The sequence below is a fragment of the Rutilus rutilus genome, assembly GCF_951802725.1.
Source record: "Rutilus rutilus genome assembly, chromosome: 3".
Lineage (NCBI taxonomy): Eukaryota > Metazoa > Chordata > Actinopteri > Cypriniformes > Leuciscidae > Rutilus > Rutilus rutilus.
In genome coordinates, this window is record NC_140211.1 from 21,111,188 (window position 1) to 21,129,575 (window position 18,388).

The window sequence follows — 18,388 nt, forward strand, 5'->3', positions numbered from 1 at the left end:
AACATTTGGCTGCAAACTACAAAAGGCCAAACAGAGTAACTATTCCTCTGGGCTCAGGTCCATTTGAATATTTACTGATCCCTCCCCTCAGGCTCAGACAGTTTTAATGGACTATCACCTACTTCAGTGCTCTCCTTTCTTGCCTGAGAAAAAGAGAGGCACGAAATATTTGGATTATCTGTGTGGGCTCCTGAAGTGGCCTGAACATGAAGACTCTTATTAAAATCGTGTCCTTCTGTCTGATCATCTCACAGCTGACCGATGGAAGGAAATTTCGGGGTAACAGAGCAGGTGAGGGTGAATTATGCTTATAGTTCTATAGTTCTCCTTAAAAAAAAAAAATAATTCTGTCATTCACTCACCCTCATGTTGTTCCAGACCTGTATGATTTTCTTATTTCTACAGAGCATTACAATAAGATACTTTCAAGATTTTTTTTTATACACACAATGATTTTTGTTAGTCCAATGATGTTTTGGACCACATGCAATGCATGGCACACGCATACAACATATTGATGAGTAACTGAAGACAGAACATAAATTTATGGGTGATTTATCACTTTAAAATGATCTTCTAAGTAACTTTCCAACAATGAAGCATTTTATAGTAACATGCACTATACATGTATGATGTAACAATGTTATGCAGAATGTGGCATTCAGTGAAGCTTAGTGGAAATATGCTTGCAGAAACTAAATCTAAATGGAAACAACAAAAACACCAGGACTTCTAGTCAATATTAAGCGGAGAGAAAAAGTCCAGTATGTGTGGAAATAAGCAGAATGTGCAACTGATGCTCTTTGGAAAAAAGTCATATATCAAGGAGGATTGGATTTGTAGTGATAGTCAGCATCAGTTGTATGTCCGATTTAATCCCTACTGATCTAAAGGGATAAAAGCTTGTAGTATATCTAAAAAACTACTTATGAAATCACAGAGAAATCATTTCCTAGACTGTTTGTAAATCGAAGCTGAAAAGGCTCAAAAATGAAAGAAAAACATAATTACCTTGACATTTGCACATGGCCTTGCTGAACATGCACATTTTTCATATGCAAAAACTGCATCACTGTAAATTAAGCTGAATCAGAATGGGAATGGGAAGTTGAAACTTCATTTGAAGTGTCACTTCATATTAGCTGTGTAAATAATGCATATTTCAATGCAGTGTGTTTTTTTTTTTTTTTTTTTGGTGGATGCTCTGACATTTCATAAAAATGTGTAATATCAGTAACACTTTACAATAAGGTTTTGTTAACATTAGTTTTAGTTAACATGAACTAATGAACTGCACATTTATTATTAATTTCAATATTTACTAATGGTTAGTTCATGTTAGTCAATCCATTAACTAATGTTAAAAAATGTTAAAAAAAGACATTATTGTAAAGTGTTACCGTCATTGAATGAATGAATGAATGAATGAATGAATGAATGAAGCATTTATATAACGCTTTCATATGTACACCCAAAGCGCTTTACAATCATATCAGGGCATCTCTCCTCAACCACCACCATATCCAACATGCTCATTTAATCAGCAAGAGTGGTGGGTAAACATTTATTTTGTCTTGACTCAAGCTCAAAGTTCACCTGGAACTATGGGATATAAACATGCGTATCTCTAATTTTCACTTGTAACATAAGCAAGGTTATTGCATTGCTGTTTATGCACAAACACAAATATTCCAGAACTATTGTACAACCTACAATGATGTAACTTCACCCTTTTACAACATGGGCACCACAGTGATGAACTGTCTGAGACTTTCAGTTTGTGTATGATCATGCTAACAGACACTGAGCCTGGAGAGAGAATGAAGATGCTCTATGAACCTAAATCAGTCTTCAGGCTTTACACTGATGGGGAATACATAGATGACATGTGCACAGTTGAGCTCTTCCAGCCTCGCACACTGGACGCTTGTGGTTTCAATAGCAGCCATCCTCTGGCTATCATCATTCATGGCTGGTCGGTATGTTGAGTTCATTGATTTAATAGAAAAACAGATCAATTGTTCAAATGTACCAAAGGTCACAAAGACCTTGGCATGCATTGCAAACAGCAGTTATTTAACGTCTGATACAAAATGTACTTACAAACAAAACTGGAGAGCAACAGTTCATCAAAAATCATCTCCTCCCCCCTGTGCCGTAGGTGGACGGAATGATGGAGAACTGGATTTCCAGGTTGGCATCAGCACTAAAGAGCTCAGAGGGAAGCATCAATGTGGTGATCGCAGATTGGCTGAATCTGGCACACCAGCACTATCCTATAGCAGCTCAGAACACACGCATAGTGGGACAGGACATTGCCCATCTGCTGAGGTGGCTAGAGGTAAGAGTTAGTTTGGGAATACAAATGTCTTTACAGTTATGGCTGCAGAAACTTAACAAGGAATACATACAACCGTCCTTACATCATGAACCTGGAGGACTTTCAGTAGGATGTTTAGGCAGAAGGGTATATATATACACTACCGTTCAAAGGTTTGGGGTCGGTGAGTTTTATTTTTATGTATTTTATTATTAAGATCTCTTATGCTGATATTTTGATACAGTATCAAAAATACTGTAAAAACAGTAATACTGTGAAATATTATTTTAATTGAAAATGATAACATACACTGTAAAAATGAATACACTATATCTACTCAATAAAATTGTGGCAACAGATTACAAGCAATATTATTAATTAAATTTAACAAATTAGAATTGAGTAATAATTCATCAAATTAAAATGAGTAAAATTTACAACATTTTTTTTTTAAACAAAAATATCTGAATAACAGACAGACGTCAAAGATGAATTAAGAACTCTTTATTTTTTATTGCCAACATTGAAGACACCTGATGTTAACAAGCAGAATCACTGAAGGAGAAAACCGTAATTTAAGTCACCATTATGGTGATCAGTGTTTGTTTTAGTTGGGCTCTTGACCCTTACATCATTAACTTTAGATTTTGTTTGGCTGCTGTACCTGAGTTATAACAGCCAGATGAACAAATAGAAGTGATGGTGAACACTGATGGTGTTGGTTGTGTTTTAACATAATCGTTATTTCACAATCATTTGACCTGATTCATTGAACTCATATAGAGGCCAATTTCTGAGTTAGGTTTACTTCATTAATTATAGCAGCACTGTCCTTGTACTGCATACTGCAGTACTGCAAGAAACTAATCTGTTGCCATAATTTTATTGAGTAGATATAGCGTATTCATTTTTACAGTGTATTTGAACATTTGAATATATTTTAAAGTGTCATTTACTCCTGTTATGGTAAATGCTGAATTTTCAGCATCATTACTCCAGTCTCATGATCCTTCAGAAATAATTCTAATATGCTGATTTGGTGCTCAAGAAGTATTTCTAAGTACCGGTATTATATTTATTGAAAACAGTTGTGCTGCTTAATATTGTTGTGGAAACCGTGATACGTTTTTTTCAGGATTCTTTGGTGGATAGAATGTGCAAAAGAACAGCACTGCTTTGAAATAGAAATCTTTACTGTCACTTTTGATCCATCTAACGCGTCCTTGCGGAATAAAACAATTCATTTCTTAAAAAACGGACCCTAATCTTTTATACAATATTGTACACAGCTTCGTTTACCAGCTGCAAAAATTCTTGAAAACACGTTTACTACTTGACATTAATCTGTGAGTATCCATAACAGGATTTCAAACAATTTCCTTTGGGAAAAGTGCATTTGATTGGCTACAGCCTTGGCGCTCATATATCTGGATTTGCTGGAAGTAACCTAGCTGTGTCTGGGAAAACCTTGGGAAGAATTACTGGTGAGATATTATTGTCAATAAATGGTGTTAATACATATAAACAAAAAAAAGACTTTAAATCTAAGATCCTTATTCTCAGCAAACACTTTGAACATGACAAAAACTTTATTTCCTGGTTAATGGTAATATATTTAAAGTTAGTCTTGTTTGTGTTTAGGTTTGGATCCTGCAGGTCCATTGTTTGAGGGAATGTCTCATACTGACAGACTCTCACCTGAGGATGCTAGGTTTGTGGATGCCATCCATACATTTACCCAACAGCGCATGGGACTCAGTGTGGGCATCAAACAGCCTGTTGCCCACTTAGACTTCTACCCCAATGGAGGAATAATTCAACCAGGGTGCCAGCTGCATGTGCAAAACATTTATGCACATTTAGCCCAGTACGGGATTATGGGTGAGATGCTTGGATGGATGAATGGCTGGATGGATGGACAGAGAGAGAAAGGGGCAGGTTCATCCTCAAATGAATGTCAGATTAGGATGAGATACATTCAAAACATCCCATTAATGACACTATGAGAATGGCTAACTACTAAAGACAGCTTTCCAGATGAAAGGTATAGACACATAAAAGCAGCTGTCATCCTCACAACTTAATTATTCCAAATCCCTCTTTGGTTCTGCTCTCCCACTGAGACATGCCTCCAGGCAATTAAATATCCCTATATGGGAAAAACTGAAGCAGAAAGGCAGACAGGCCTGAAATCCTTCATTTTAACAACTACAAACTGATGAGTCCATGACTCTGACAGGCACACTGCACTAATGGACAAGGGTGGGACAACTGTAACTGTAAAAAGGAACTGGGGACAGATCGTTTTTTGAAAAGAAGTCTCTTATGCTTACCCAACCTGCATTTATTTGATCAAAAATACAGTAAAAACAGAAATAGTGAAAATATTATTACATTTAAAATGACTGTTTTCTATTTTAAAATGTAATTTATTCCTGTGACTGAATTTTCAGCATCATTACTCATGTCTTCAGTGTCACATGATCCTTCAGAAATCATTCTAATATACTGATTTGGTGCTCAAGAAACATTTCCTATAATTATTAATGATGAAAATAGTTGTGCTGCTTAATATTTTGTAGATTCTTTGATGAATATAAGGTTCAAGAGAACAGCATTTATTTGAAAAAATAAAATCTTTTGTAACATTACAAGTGTCTTTACAGCCATTTTTGATCAATTGAATGCATCCTTGCTGAATAAAATTTCTAAAATCTATCAAAACACAAACATTTACAGACCCTAAACTTTTGAACTAAAGTTTGTAGCATCACAATGCACCAGAGTATTTGCATCACTGCCAACTCACCACAGTGCACTGTATTAAATCTAGACACAGCAGATCACACACACAACTGAGAATGATATGCTAAAAGTCTGAGTGGATTTATGATTAATTACTGTTTATTAGCGCAAAAGTCTCATGTTGTGTCCATCTAACTTCAGGATTTGAGCAGACAGTGAAGTGCGCCCATGAGCGCGCTGTGCATCTCTTCATTGACTCCCTGTTGAACAAAGACAAGCAGATTATGGCCTACAAGTGCAGCGACAACACAGCCTTCGATAAGGGCTACTGTCTGGACTGCCGAAAGAACCGCTGTAACACTTTGGGTTATGACATCAAGAAAGTTCACACCGGCACAAGCAAGAGATTGTTCCTCAAAACCCGTTCACACATGCCGTACAAATGTGAGTGAGCTATCACACTTAACAAAACCGTGTAACAGTCACTTTCTACTGTTATGTAAACAAGATGGTCTCTAGCTGTTAAACTGCTCTCCCCAATACATTTTACAAATTATTTTAAAAGCAAAATGTTGGATTATATTTAATCACACACACACACGAAAACTATTTATAGAACAGTATTTTTCTCCAAAAATAAGTATTATCTTGTTTAGTCTTTGTAAGTTGCTCTTTTTTCAAGGATGTTTAGCCATTTTACTAAAAAACAAGAAACAAGACAAAGTTACTGATTTAAAAAAGTGTTTACTTGTTTTCCAGTTGTTTTTGGAAAAATATGATCAGTGCTAATCTACCATCACTTTCCTTCCCCATCAGTGTTCCACTATCAGTTCAGGATCCAGTTCATCAACCAAATTGATAAGATCGACCCCACCCTCACAGTCTCTCTAACCGGGACACTGGGAGAAAGTGAACATTTACCCATAACACTGTAAGTGTGCAATTTACATTGACATGAACAGAATATTAAAATAACATCATCTCAGTAAATTGTTAGTGAGCATCAATTTAAAGAGCTTTGTAATGACTTTCTCACCACATGGATGCATTTGATATTAACCACCATCTTATATAGCCTATATGAAAAAAGAATCCCTAGTGGAGGGATAAATACAAGAATATATGAACAAATAAATAATACCATTAAATTCACAAGTACAGTTTATAACTATTGTTGTTTCATAAGTAAGAGCTCAAATTAATGTGAGAGTGGCAGAAGCTCCCGATTGAACAGTAAGCTAAAGATCCCTTAATAAAAGACTGAATGATGACATCTGGGATGAAAAACATCATTAATGTTTCATGTTCTGGGCTCTAAAAGCTCAAAGTAACGTGCTCCGCTTCACGGTGAACTGCTCAATTTAGTCTTCATAGCATACAGAGAGCACTCATCAGAATAACTCATTTCGCATGGATGAGTGAAATACATGTGTGCTGCTGGGAACATGAAACAGAGAACAGAAATGCAATGGACTAAAATAGCATCTCGAACAAGAGCGTGCACACACAGTCACTCTCATGCAGGCTAATATACAGTGACTGACTGAGCTTGTTTATCAGAGGAATCCAAGAACCGAATGAAACAATCACTCTCCTTAATTGTTCCTCCATCTTTTTCAGAGTTGAGGAGATTTCAGGTAACAAGACCTTTACGTTCCTCGTCACTCTGGATACTGATATAGGTGACCTGATGATAATGCGCTTCACATGGGAGGGAAGCCCTGTGTGGGCAAACATGTGGAGCACAGTTAAGACCATGATACCTTGGGGCAAAGGTAGCAGAGGACCACAGCTCACTGTGGGGAAGATTACAGTGAAATCTGGAGAGACCCAGAGGAAGTAAGTGTAGGAGGAGACAGATCACACTTAGCCAACAGTAACACATATGGTGTTAAAAGCTGTTAGATTGACAAGTGATAAACTGCGCGCCCACACATTCTGAGGTAAAAGCGATGTTTACTATAGAGATTAAAAGCTTGGATTCAGCATTTAATGATCTAACATTTTTAATGCCCCAGTATGTTAGTTTTTCAAAACATTTGCATTCATGTTTAGTTACTTTAGCGACCTCTAGTGGTTGAATAGTCCTTTTTCGAATAAATCAAAGCAGCAAAGCTACCCAGGCTGAAGCTCATCATAACAGTCCTCTTTCTCTTCAGAACATCGTTTTGCGCACAGACAGATGACGGCATGTATATCGAGCCGTCGCAGGAGAAGGTGTTCGTGCGCTGTGAAAAGAAGCGGAGACTGAGGAAGCACGGCTAAAGCAAACTCACCTCACACATGCGATCCCGTGTGTTCACATCAGGACTTATGGGACGGGGGAAACTGGATTTCCTGTAATATAATATTAGTGTTTTAACTTGTGTTTTTATGATTAAAGAGTAGCAACGTGTATAAGGAAGTTTGTGCTAACTTCTACCACACCTCGTCCAAAATCCCTCCCTCAAATGTCGACTAACATTTTGCTGTTGATATAGCCTGTTTCGTTAAATTTTTTTTTTTTTTTAAATGGAGTGTTCATCCGAGGTGTCCAAGAATAGAAGACCTTATAGGGATTTTGTCGCACTTGAACATACAAACACTTTCATTATGGGATGGGATAGGGATATATAGATTTCTGATTGAGTGACTGACTCGTAGCTCCCCAAACCAGAGTGAACATTGTCCCAGGCCATTTCATATAATTTATGATGTATGAATATCTTATATATCTTATTTCTTTTAATGATATGAAGGCCATGAATTTCTGCAGCAACTACATTCATTATGAGATCTAATTAAACCTTCAAGCAAACTTCATCTGTGCATTTGTGTGCTGTAGCTAACTTCAACGTAGAACAGCCTGTAAAAAAGTTTAAGAATGTGGTGTACATGTGTTCAATCGTCTGAATATGACTGAATTGTTAATAAAATCCCCTCATGATAACACACTGAAATAGGGAGGTAACATCAGGTGCATCATGCATGTTTATTTTGGTGCAAGATGAAACATGACCAAAGTACAGCTGTTTATTTAAAGTGAAAAGTTACCCCGGTTCAAATACTGACCTAACAATGGGGAAGATGTGTGACTGGACCACTTTCTGGTAATTTCTATGGCATTACATAGACGCTTCTAGTTATCACACATCCTGAAATATTTAGATATATTAGTTTTTTTTAAAAACTTTTTATTCTCATTTGGAGTACAATTTCTAGCCAGTCCATCCTTGGATTAAGTAAAAAGTAGACTGGATATACATCCTTTGTAAACTGCAACAACTTGAGAGCAAGTGATTATTTATTTTTCATTTTATGGTATTGTATGAGTTGAGCAGCATGAGAGTGGGTAGCTGACAACAAAACTTTCAGTTTATGAGAAAAGGTGTGACGATTGGACTGATCAAATTTAACATGAATGGAAGATGTGTGACCATAATGGCTTATTGAAGACTTCATCAGCTGTTCTTTTGAAATATATTTTTACACGCAACAAAGCAATTTAAAAACCATGAACTAGATTTGCAGAACATACAGGCAATTGATACTATTTACTTCAACACATGGATATATATTACCAGATAAGAAGCTTTTGATCAAGGCTATTTTATTAATGCATTTCAAGTACTTCAAAAATTACATGTTGTCACACAATACTTTTTGCAAAGTACTTAGTAAAAATTTTCAAAAGTGAGCGCAAAGAAAAAAAAAAAAAAAAAAAAAACTACAAATAAAGCAAAAAAAAAAAAAACTGTATAAAACACAGCGGACATTAAAATCAAACAGTAGTATTAGACATTTTCTCCATCTTGTTTTTCATATTCTGTCCACACACCATGCTTACATATCAGTGCACATTTCTTATAAACTTAAAGCAAGACAAGCAAAAAATTATTTATTAAAAAAATAAAAATAAAAATAATAATCTAAGCCAAATCCCCTTACAAATTCAACCAAACCCATTTACCACAGGATATCACAGAAAATATGTATTACTTTGAAGCCAATTGCAGTCTGAGCAGTTAAGTCAAGCTCACTAAAAACCCCTTTCCCATTAACATTTAAAGAGACATACAGAAATGAGATGATTTAGATCTAAAGGAGGACTGATAGCCAGGAATTCTCATCTTCAAGAAACAAGCAAATCATCCATATTTTAAATGCATGCCCTTAAAGGATGCAAGGTTATTTGAGAAGACAGACTTTAGAAACATTGGACTCTCAGTCACACTAATAGGATCCCATTCAGCAAACAAACAGAAGATAAAATATTCCTGGTCTGTTGAAATACAAAAAAGAAAGAAAGAAACTTTGAAAAAGACATTTGTAAAGCATTACTTATTTCTAACCCTCTGCCTTTGCAAGAGTCACACACAAAAGAAAATCAAAAGCACATTTACAGAGAATGGAAGAAAAAAAGAAAGAAAAGAAAGTTGGTTATTGTTGAAAATAATTAGCATGGGCTGATTTAGATACACTATATAGGCAACACAAGGCATATGTATTGATTATATAGGCTGCTAGTCTGGATCTTTTCTTATTCGGCTATAATAGAGGCAATGACTGAAAATTGTTAAAAGTTTCTTTGTATACATATTGATTGGTGTGTAAAAACACTCTAAAGGCTCCATCTAGCCTCCATATCATCTCGATCTCATTCCTTCACTAATGCACACCACTGAGATTTGTGCAACCGTCCACACTTTCCTGTTTCCAACATCTTACCGCAAAACAAAAACCTTGTATTGTATGTATATTTAAAACAAAAAAACTTTCCTGATGTTGTGCTTTTATTTTTGAGTCTGTCTTCTGTGAACAATATCATTCACTGGGTCTCAGAAGGATCATTGTGTTACTGGATGAACATAAAATAACAGTGACTCTCAACAGATCAGGACAATTACAATGTTTTTAACCATCCTCCCTCTCATTAACTCCCTCGCCCACACGGAAGGAAGATCTGCAGTTCTTTAGTGGTTAACAGCTGGATGAAAAAAAGAAACTCAACCAGGTGAAAGTGCTTTGCACAAATGCATATGTCGCTTTCAGCAAAGTGAATCTGGTAAAAGGCCTTCCACCAATAGAAACTTCTCTGTGCTGTTATTTCCTATTATATCCTGAGTGTCTATTAAAACATCCTTAATTATAATTATCCAAATGAATGAAAATGACACGACTGAAAAAAAACACCCCAAAAAAACAACAATGTATTTTGTGATTTCTGTACAATTGCACGCAGGAAAAAATGAGAAAGCTTCAGAAATATAAGCTTCTTAGTCCTTTGCTTGCATTTTAAAAACATCTTAATTACACATTGGAAAAGGAGTGTCTTTAGGAGTCTCTCTCAGTCGACAATGATTGGCAGAAAAATCTGTGACTTCCCATCATGCTCATCTCCACAGGAGGGTGGCAATTCCAAAAAATGATGATAAAAAAGATAAAAAGGCAAAAAGAGGGGAAACTTTAGTGGAGAGAACAATGGTTTTAATAATGTGAGAAAGAAAAGGAAAAGCAGAAAAAAAAAAAGAGAACAAAAATCATTGATTCTGTCCTCTTGCTCATCACTAGCTTCTGATTTTTTTTTTTTTTCTCTGAGCTACGCAGCGAAAGCTTTGCTGGCTCCCAGAGCAGTGGTTTCTTACTCTTTAAAACGGTTGTTTTCTTGAGTGTAGTCCTTAGAAGTCCATTTTATTTTTGCCAGTTTCTTAGTTTGTTGTTGGGGCTCATTGATTGATTCAGGTTACTCTTTGGAGTGAAGTGTTTCCCACTGTAGGCACTAGGAAGAACCAAGGCAATGAGGAGGCCGATTCAGCGGCGCATCTGGCCCATCTGGTAGTTCTCTCTCTGGTTGCGCTGGCGCTGTGGCTGGCGCTGTGGTTGGGTCTGTGCAGTTTGCTGGGGTCTATTTCTCCTCAGTGTGCCTAGAGAATAACACACAAAGGCATTATTAATCACCCTACGTACAGGGGTTAAACTGGGATTTTGGAATTCCTAAACACAGGTGATATGACCTGGCCGAATGTCGCCTCTACCACTATATAGTCTACTACTATAACAAACCTTAAATGTGTTTTTCTGACTGGGGTAGAGTAAAAATATTTGGAGTTATTTGTCTTTTTATACTGATCTTTAAACACAAGTCTGCAATAATTATGTACTTTAAATCGTTCATTTGAGTAGTTTTTCTATTAAAGATTGGACGTGGGGGTTTTGTTTGTTTGTGTGATCTTTTAAGGTTGTAGTCTGGATTAAAGCTCAAAGTGTACTTAGTGTTTTATGCTATGGGTCAAAGTAGACGTTATTCGCAAGCAGCCAAAGAAGACCACAGTCTGGAATAATGCAAATTTGTTACAAACCTACATGAGTTCAAGAAGGAAGAAAGACTGTAATTACTGATGACTCTTTTCAGGCAGTTCAGAATCTGTTCTTTCTTTTGGGGAGACAATAACTCCATTTATCCCGCACTTTGATCTTTGAAACTCTGCAAACAGCTATATGAAAAGTAATATCCGAAAAAGCTTAATAGGGGCATTTTAAAAGAGTGAAACAATCTGTGAAAGATGTTCTGACCCTTTCATGCACAATCCTGTATTTGATCTGGTTGACCACACATACAGATTTTGAGTTATAACCCTCTTATACACAGATCATCACTCCATCCACCGATGTGCATGAAATGGGAATTGGTGAATGGCTGTAGTTTGTGGCCATCTGGGACATATTCCTGGTTGTGGTTTAGTAGGGGAAAGTCCGAGGTAATTTGGAGTATATGGCGGTGATTTAGAAAGTGGTCATTTAGGGTATGTTACCTGGCAGTGGTTTGGGTGGGGGTAATTTAGGGTTGCTGCTAGGTGTGTGCACACTGCAGATCTTGATAAATCCAGCCATCAGCATGATGAGAGCAATGCCCATTAAGAGAACCGCCCACCAGTGCTCCTGAAACACAAATATTCAACATGAGATTAATACTGAAAGAGACAAATAATACTGGTCAGCGAAAATATCACTTCTTATGCCGTTTATAGCGATTAAACCCACAACAAATGCAGGGAACCATTATTTAGGGATTACATATTTGAGACACTTGCCACTATCCACTGTGCAATGCTCGTGTAAAGCTCAGGGTTAAAGATGGCCTTCTTAAGCCTTGCCAGAGGGCCATCAGCATCCACCAGCCTACACCTCATAAAGACATCACAGTATCCTCTGAAGTCATTACAAGGAGAGCCAGGCTGCAACGTGATGACTTTTTTATCAAAGAACTTAGCCCATCTCTCTGAGCTAGTGCTGCTGCAAGTGTTGGGCTGACCTACAAAGACAAAAAGAGAGAATATGTGCAATTACTTTAATGTTAATTAAAGATCGCTGGGGTCTGGACTGCATTTTTGAGAAAGCTGTCAGTGATGGCATGCATTTCTCACCCTTCTCCATACAGCACACATGACACAGCTCTGTCTCATCTTTCCCCTCCTCAGTGACACAAGTGCAAACTTCTAGATGATGCCTCTGACAGATAGAGCCAGAGCAACCCTAAAAGAGGAAGAAATTCTGACAAAATGTCCTCAAAACAAATACGCACATTACACACACAAATGCACACATATAGAGACTGTAAGAAATATTAAATGCTTGGAAGTTTTCATGTGTATTAGCACTGAAACACAGGATTTCATTTGTGCTAACATAAACATATTCTTTAATTGGTCAAATTGTATTTCAAAATCTGTTTTCACTTTGACATCTTTTCACAGCATTGACAGTGATTCAGTGCTGTAACAACAAAACATTAAAGTCCAAGGGGGTGAAAACATTCAATAGGCACTGTGCAAAACGAGCACACAGGCCATGATGCAGCACCTACCCCATTAATGCAGACTTGGGTATTTGTGTGGCAGGATGTCAAGTTTTCTTTAGGCGTTGAAGTGGGGCATTGGGCGGTGTTTCCATTGCACATGCCCTTAAGAGCACACTCAGATTCTTCCCTACAATTCACATCTTTGCTCTTAAAGGTACACTCTTTTGTGCAGCATGGACCCTGACTGGGACTGCGAGAGAAAAGTTTAGAAAAATTAATACTTTATTGCATTTAATGAAAAATGTGTTAACTTAATAACAAAATACTGCTAATGATACGGTATAGGTAATGCAATCTTAACCTCTGGTGTTATGTAATGCAAGTTAAGACTAGAGGTTATGGTATTGCAAAAAATACATTTTAGATAAACTAAAGTGTATAGAACTTCTGTTAAGCAAAAGGATAAGGATATACGATTCTAATGAACATATGTTATGATGTTAAAGCCAGTGTTATTTTAGTATCATTTATATACTATTATAGTATGTATTAATATTATGAATTAGCTTTTTAGGTTTCATTTTAATTTTAGTTTAAGTTATAGTAATTTTGTTTTGTCATTGGTTATATTTATATTTAGCTTTATTTTTTTATTTCAGTTTGAGGTTTAGTAATTTTAGTACTTGTTCATTTCAGCATGTAAATTTTTTCATCGAATATTTATATTTCAGCTTTATTTCAATTAACAAAAAACTATTTGTAATAGTTTTAGTTTAAAATAAGAATAACACTGGTTATAGAAGACTGTTAAGGTTCTTACACACCTGCATAGAGCAGTTGGCTTCAGTCTACACTTCAGCTCATCTTTCTCATTGGCATTATAGCAGCAGGTGTCCTTGCACTGATCACTATAGCCACAGTCACACTGTTCATTAGCCTCAACCATTCCATTACCACAGATGGGCTGTCCAGATTCTGGAAAAGAACAGACAGAAAGAAAAAGAGAAAGGGAGACAGAAACATTTAAAGTCTATTGTTTTATCATTGCTGCATGATTAGGACTGGTGGAATTAGTTTTTTGCAACTTTGATGCAACGTTGCTACAGAACATCGCCATGAGCTCATTACAAGTGACAATCGTCCTGGAGCAATCTCAGGTTAAGTGCCTCAATTGAGTCCATCGCAGTAATATCTGTAGCAATCGCTCCTGGTTACCAGCCCTGAGCCTTAAACCACTATCATGAGCCATTTTCTTGTTGGAGGATAAAATCTCACCGACAAAGCAGGAGAATCTCTTCTTATCCAGCACCTGGCTGATGTTGCGAATGCTGCAGATGGAGAACTTGTTGTTGTTGAACTTGTCTCCTGATGTGGCTCTGGCATACATGATGTAGTTGCCTCTTTCTTTCTGGTCCTGAGTCTTAGCTTCTCCTGGAGTGCAATCACTTCCTGAGTCATGCTGGAAGACAGAGAAAGAAAGGCAAGTATAAATCAGCAACAAGCATACAAACACACTTGGAATATTCACTATCCCTGCAGTGCTTGCCTGGTTTACCACTGAAGCTAAGAAGGGTTGGAATTGGAAACCTGCTCAGTACCAGAATGAACAAGAAATACTAAGGTTGCTTTTGGAAGCGTTACTACGGCCAGCAGGGGGTGCTCACCCTGCAATCTGTCCAGGTCTATTGCAACATGATGGGGATAGGGATGGGACACAATACTGTGAAAAGATGCTGAAATAAGGTCTTGGTTCTCTGTGGTCATTAAAAATCTCAGGGTGCTACCTGAAAATTTTGAATTTGACGTTCTAATATTCCCATGTACACAGGTTGGCATCCTAATCATGCTGAAAACCCACTTAAATCAGCATAAAGCTGGTTTAAGGAGCCTGGCCAATCTAGTCTTCAGCTGGTCTGATTGGTTTCCAAGGCTGGCCTTGCTGATGTTTAGCTAGGCTGTCACAGTTAAGAGTAAAAACCAGCTTAAGCTGGTTTAAGATTTTTCCCAGCAGGGATAGTTTCTATTGCTTCATTCAGGTAGATACTGCAGTGCACATTGGTGGGATATATCCCTCACATTCTCTGTAAAAACCGTTGAGTGTGATAAAAACTAAATGTATACAAAACTAGACTGTAAATCCAACACTATTTTTCAGTGGGCCATTGGCCAGTTCTTGGCAATTGCTTTTAAACTGAAACAAGTTACAGAGGACTGAGCAAAAACTAGGTCAGGATATTTTAAAAGTCTGGCTAGATCAAGCTGACAGTTTAAAGACCTCAAAGGCAGTACTGCAATGTGTGCTAAACTCTTAAAGCATCAGAGGATAAGATGAATTTGTTCATAAGGGTTTCAGCTGAGGTGTGTTGTCTACTGGGGGTGTGTTGTCACTTGGGGAGGAAGGAAGTGACGATGGCGCCTGTGTTTGGCTTTGCCGCGTCTCAGACACTTATTTTAATATGCCTTTTAATGCCACTATTCCTGTCCACAAATGTATCAGCAACCTTGGTTTACGATCGGCAATTGCTAATGCGAATTAGAGTTGAAATGACCGGTTTTATGGGTATCGATGATCTACCACCATTACCACCCTGTGTTCGTTTGTACATACCTGGTCACAATCTCACGCTGCACTGCGACGGGAGAAGAAAGTCAGCGCACCTGCCCAAGAAGCGTGGGAAACGGAGGAGGCGAGGGACCAGAGCAGGTTTCCAGGTCAAGAATCGCTGCTTATGGAAATACTCCCTTGCTGTCAACCGGACGGACTGCCTGCTTGTGGATTGTAATCCTTTACTTTTCTACCAACCGGGCTTTGCCTGGCCTTGGATCCCCGAAAGAGCATCCTATTTGCGGCCAGTGTTTCCAGATGCGTCCGGTGGATTGCTGAAGAGACACCCACCTCCCCCCCACCTTGGCCGGGCCCGTCGTGGACTGTCTGCGCTTAGGACTATCAAGTGCACATCATCTGCCATTTCTGAAGACTCAGTCATTTCTTCTGTGAATGTGTGCTTGTTAAATGCCCGTTCTGTCACGAATAAGGCGCACATTTTGAATGATCTGATTGTAAGGCAAAATCTGGACTTTCTATTACTTACAGAAACTTGGCAACGCAACGCGGAATTTATTCATTTAAATGAGCTGTGTCCTGTTGGCTGCTCGTATATTGGATCCCCTCGTCTTTCTGGCCGCGGTGGAGGTCTTGCCATGGTATGGAGAGATAGCTACCACTGTCAACTGGTGAGCGTGGAAACTTTTTCCTCTTTTGAACTTCAAATCACGAGAGTTGGTCGGATAAAGCCGTTCTACTGCATCCTCATTTATCGTCCGCCTGGTCCTGCTGGGCAGTTCTTAACAGAGTTTACGGACTTCATGTCATCCGTTATTAATTTTGAAAAATTATTAATGGTTGGGGATTTTAATTTTCACACTGAAGTTGCTGATAATCATGCTGCAAAAGAGTTTCTTAGTATTACGGATTCACATAATCTAAAGCAGCATGTTCATGGACCCACACATACTGGTGGTCATACATTAGACCTGGTTTTTACTTTAGGTTTGGATGTTGATGCATTATGTTGTGAAGATATGTCGATTAGTGACCATAAGTGCATCTTTTTTAATCTTTCTACTATTGCAGACCCGCCTTGTCAGAATCGTCTGATAAAATCACGCATTATTACGCAAACAACTGTTGAGCAATTTAGCTCTCGATTTGACTGTGATTTTAATTTGATGGGTTGTAAAAATGATGTTGAGCTCTTAATGCAATCTTTTAATAATGTCTGCTCTTCCGTCTTGGATGAAGTGGCCCCTTTAAAGATAAAAACTAAACCCATCTGTAACACCACGCCTTGGATGACGGAAGATGTGCGTTGTTTCAGGAGGAGGTGCCGTACCATCGAACGCCTGTGGAAATCAACCGGGCTTGAAGTGCACCGCCTGTTTCTTAAGGAACTTATGCAGGATTTTAACGATTTAGTTGCGAAATGCAGGGCTGCCTATTTTTCTAATCTAATTTCCTCCTCTAAGCGTAACCCTAAGATATTATTTGATACCATACATAATATTGTATCACCCCCAGCAGCTGTGACAACAATAGATCCTCAAAATGATTGTGATAGACTGATGTCCTTTTTTATTGATAAGGTGCAGTCTATTAGATTAAATATTCTGCATGGACCACACTTTATTGTCGATGGTATTCGTTCAGCTAGGCCTATTACCACTGAGTCTTTTAAACCAATCACTCTTCCTGATTTGCTAAATTTGATTAATAAAATGAATATATCCTCCTGTCCACAAGATATTATACCATCTTCATTATTCTTAAAAGCACTCCCTGCAATTGGTACTAGTATAGTAGATATTATCAATTGTTCACTGGCCACAGGCTGTGTTCCGTCTTATTTTAAACATGCCACTATTCATCCTATAATAAAAAAGCCTAATTTAGATCCAGCAGTTTTGAAGAACTATCGGCCAATTTCAAAGTTGCCATTGCTGTCCAAAATTCTTGAGAAAGTTGTTGCTAATCAACTTACTGCTGTATTAGAGAACTTGGAATTGTATGACAAATTTCAGTCAGGTTTTAGGAAGAGACACTCGACTGAGACCGCTTTAGTGAGAGTTAATAACGACCTTCAAGTGGCATCGGATGCAGGCCTATGTTCAGTGTTGGTACTTTTGGATCTGAGTTCTGCCTTTGATACTGTGGATCACAATATTATGATTATGAGATTGCGCGAGTGGGTCGGCGTGTCAGGAGTGGCCCTAGATTGGTTTAGCTCATATCTTACAGATAGAAGTTTTGACGTATCTATTGGTGATTTTAAATCTGCCTCGTCACCCCTGCTTTGTGGTGTTCCACAGGGTTCTGTGTTGGGCCCGATATTGTTTATTTTATACTTGTTGCCTCTGGGTCAGATCATACGAGATTTTAACATTTCCTATCATTTTTACGCAGATGACATTCAGCTTCACTTTACCTTCCGGCGAAATGAGTCATTCAAACTTTCGAGGCTTTTAGATTGTATAGATGTCATTAACAGCTGGATGGCCGAAAGTTTTTTGCAGCTGAATCCAGATAAGACTGAGGTTTTAATTGTAGCACCAGACAACGCTATACCTCTGATTATACGGGACATTGGACCTTTGGCATCTGCTGTGCGGCCTAGTTTAAGGAACCTTGGGATTATATTTGATAAATCCTTATCTTTTGAAACCCACATTAAATCTTTGACCAAATCTTGTTTTTTTCATTTACTTAATATTAGTAAATTGAGGTCTGTGGTTTCTCAGTCGGAACTGGAGATGCTCATTCATGCTTTTATTTCATCCCGTATTGATTACTGTAACTCACTTTTTTCTTCACTCAACAAATCTGTTCTTCATCGACTACAATCCATTCAAAATTCAGCTGCTAGGTTACTTACCCGATCAAATAGGCGCACCCACATCACCCCAATACTCTGCTCCCTTCATTGGCTTCCTGTAACTTACAGGATCCAATTCAAAATTCTCACCATAACATATCGAGCCTTATATGGCCA

The 18,388-nt window shown here is 37.8% G+C and overlaps 2 protein-coding genes across 3 annotated transcripts in view; one reads left to right on the forward strand and one right to left on the reverse strand.

Annotated features, from left to right (window-relative positions):
- Positions 1-49: 49 nt before the first annotated feature.
- lipca (lipase, hepatic a) lies at positions 50-7,465 on the forward strand. The gene is made up of 9 exons (XM_084405703.1): positions 50-291; positions 1,801-1,979; positions 2,162-2,341; positions 3,684-3,804; positions 3,962-4,201; positions 5,267-5,509; positions 5,882-5,996; positions 6,686-6,904; positions 7,225-7,465. The coding sequence occupies exons 1-9, from the start codon at positions 207-209 to the stop codon at positions 7,328-7,330; spliced, it is 1,488 nt and encodes a 495-aa protein (XP_084261829.1). The 5' UTR covers positions 50-206; the 3' UTR covers positions 7,331-7,465.
- Positions 7,466-8,637: 1,172 nt separating this feature from the next.
- adam10a (ADAM metallopeptidase domain 10a) overlaps positions 8,638-18,388 on the reverse strand; it is a 68,976-nt gene continuing 59,225 nt past the window's right edge. For both annotated transcript variants that reach the window (XM_084405700.1, XM_084405699.1), the window contains exons 10-16: positions 14,118-14,301; positions 13,667-13,817; positions 12,909-13,092; positions 12,469-12,577; positions 12,136-12,356; positions 11,857-11,983; positions 8,638-10,968 (exon numbers count right to left, since the gene is read on the reverse strand). In XM_084405700.1, the coding sequence (XP_084261826.1) occupies positions 10,856-10,968; positions 11,857-11,983; positions 12,136-12,356; positions 12,469-12,577; positions 12,909-13,092; positions 13,667-13,817; positions 14,118-14,301 (1,089 nt within the window). In that variant the 3' untranslated portion in view covers positions 8,638-10,855. The remainder of the gene's footprint in view (positions 10,969-11,856; positions 11,984-12,135; positions 12,357-12,468; positions 12,578-12,908; positions 13,093-13,666; positions 13,818-14,117; positions 14,302-18,388) is intronic.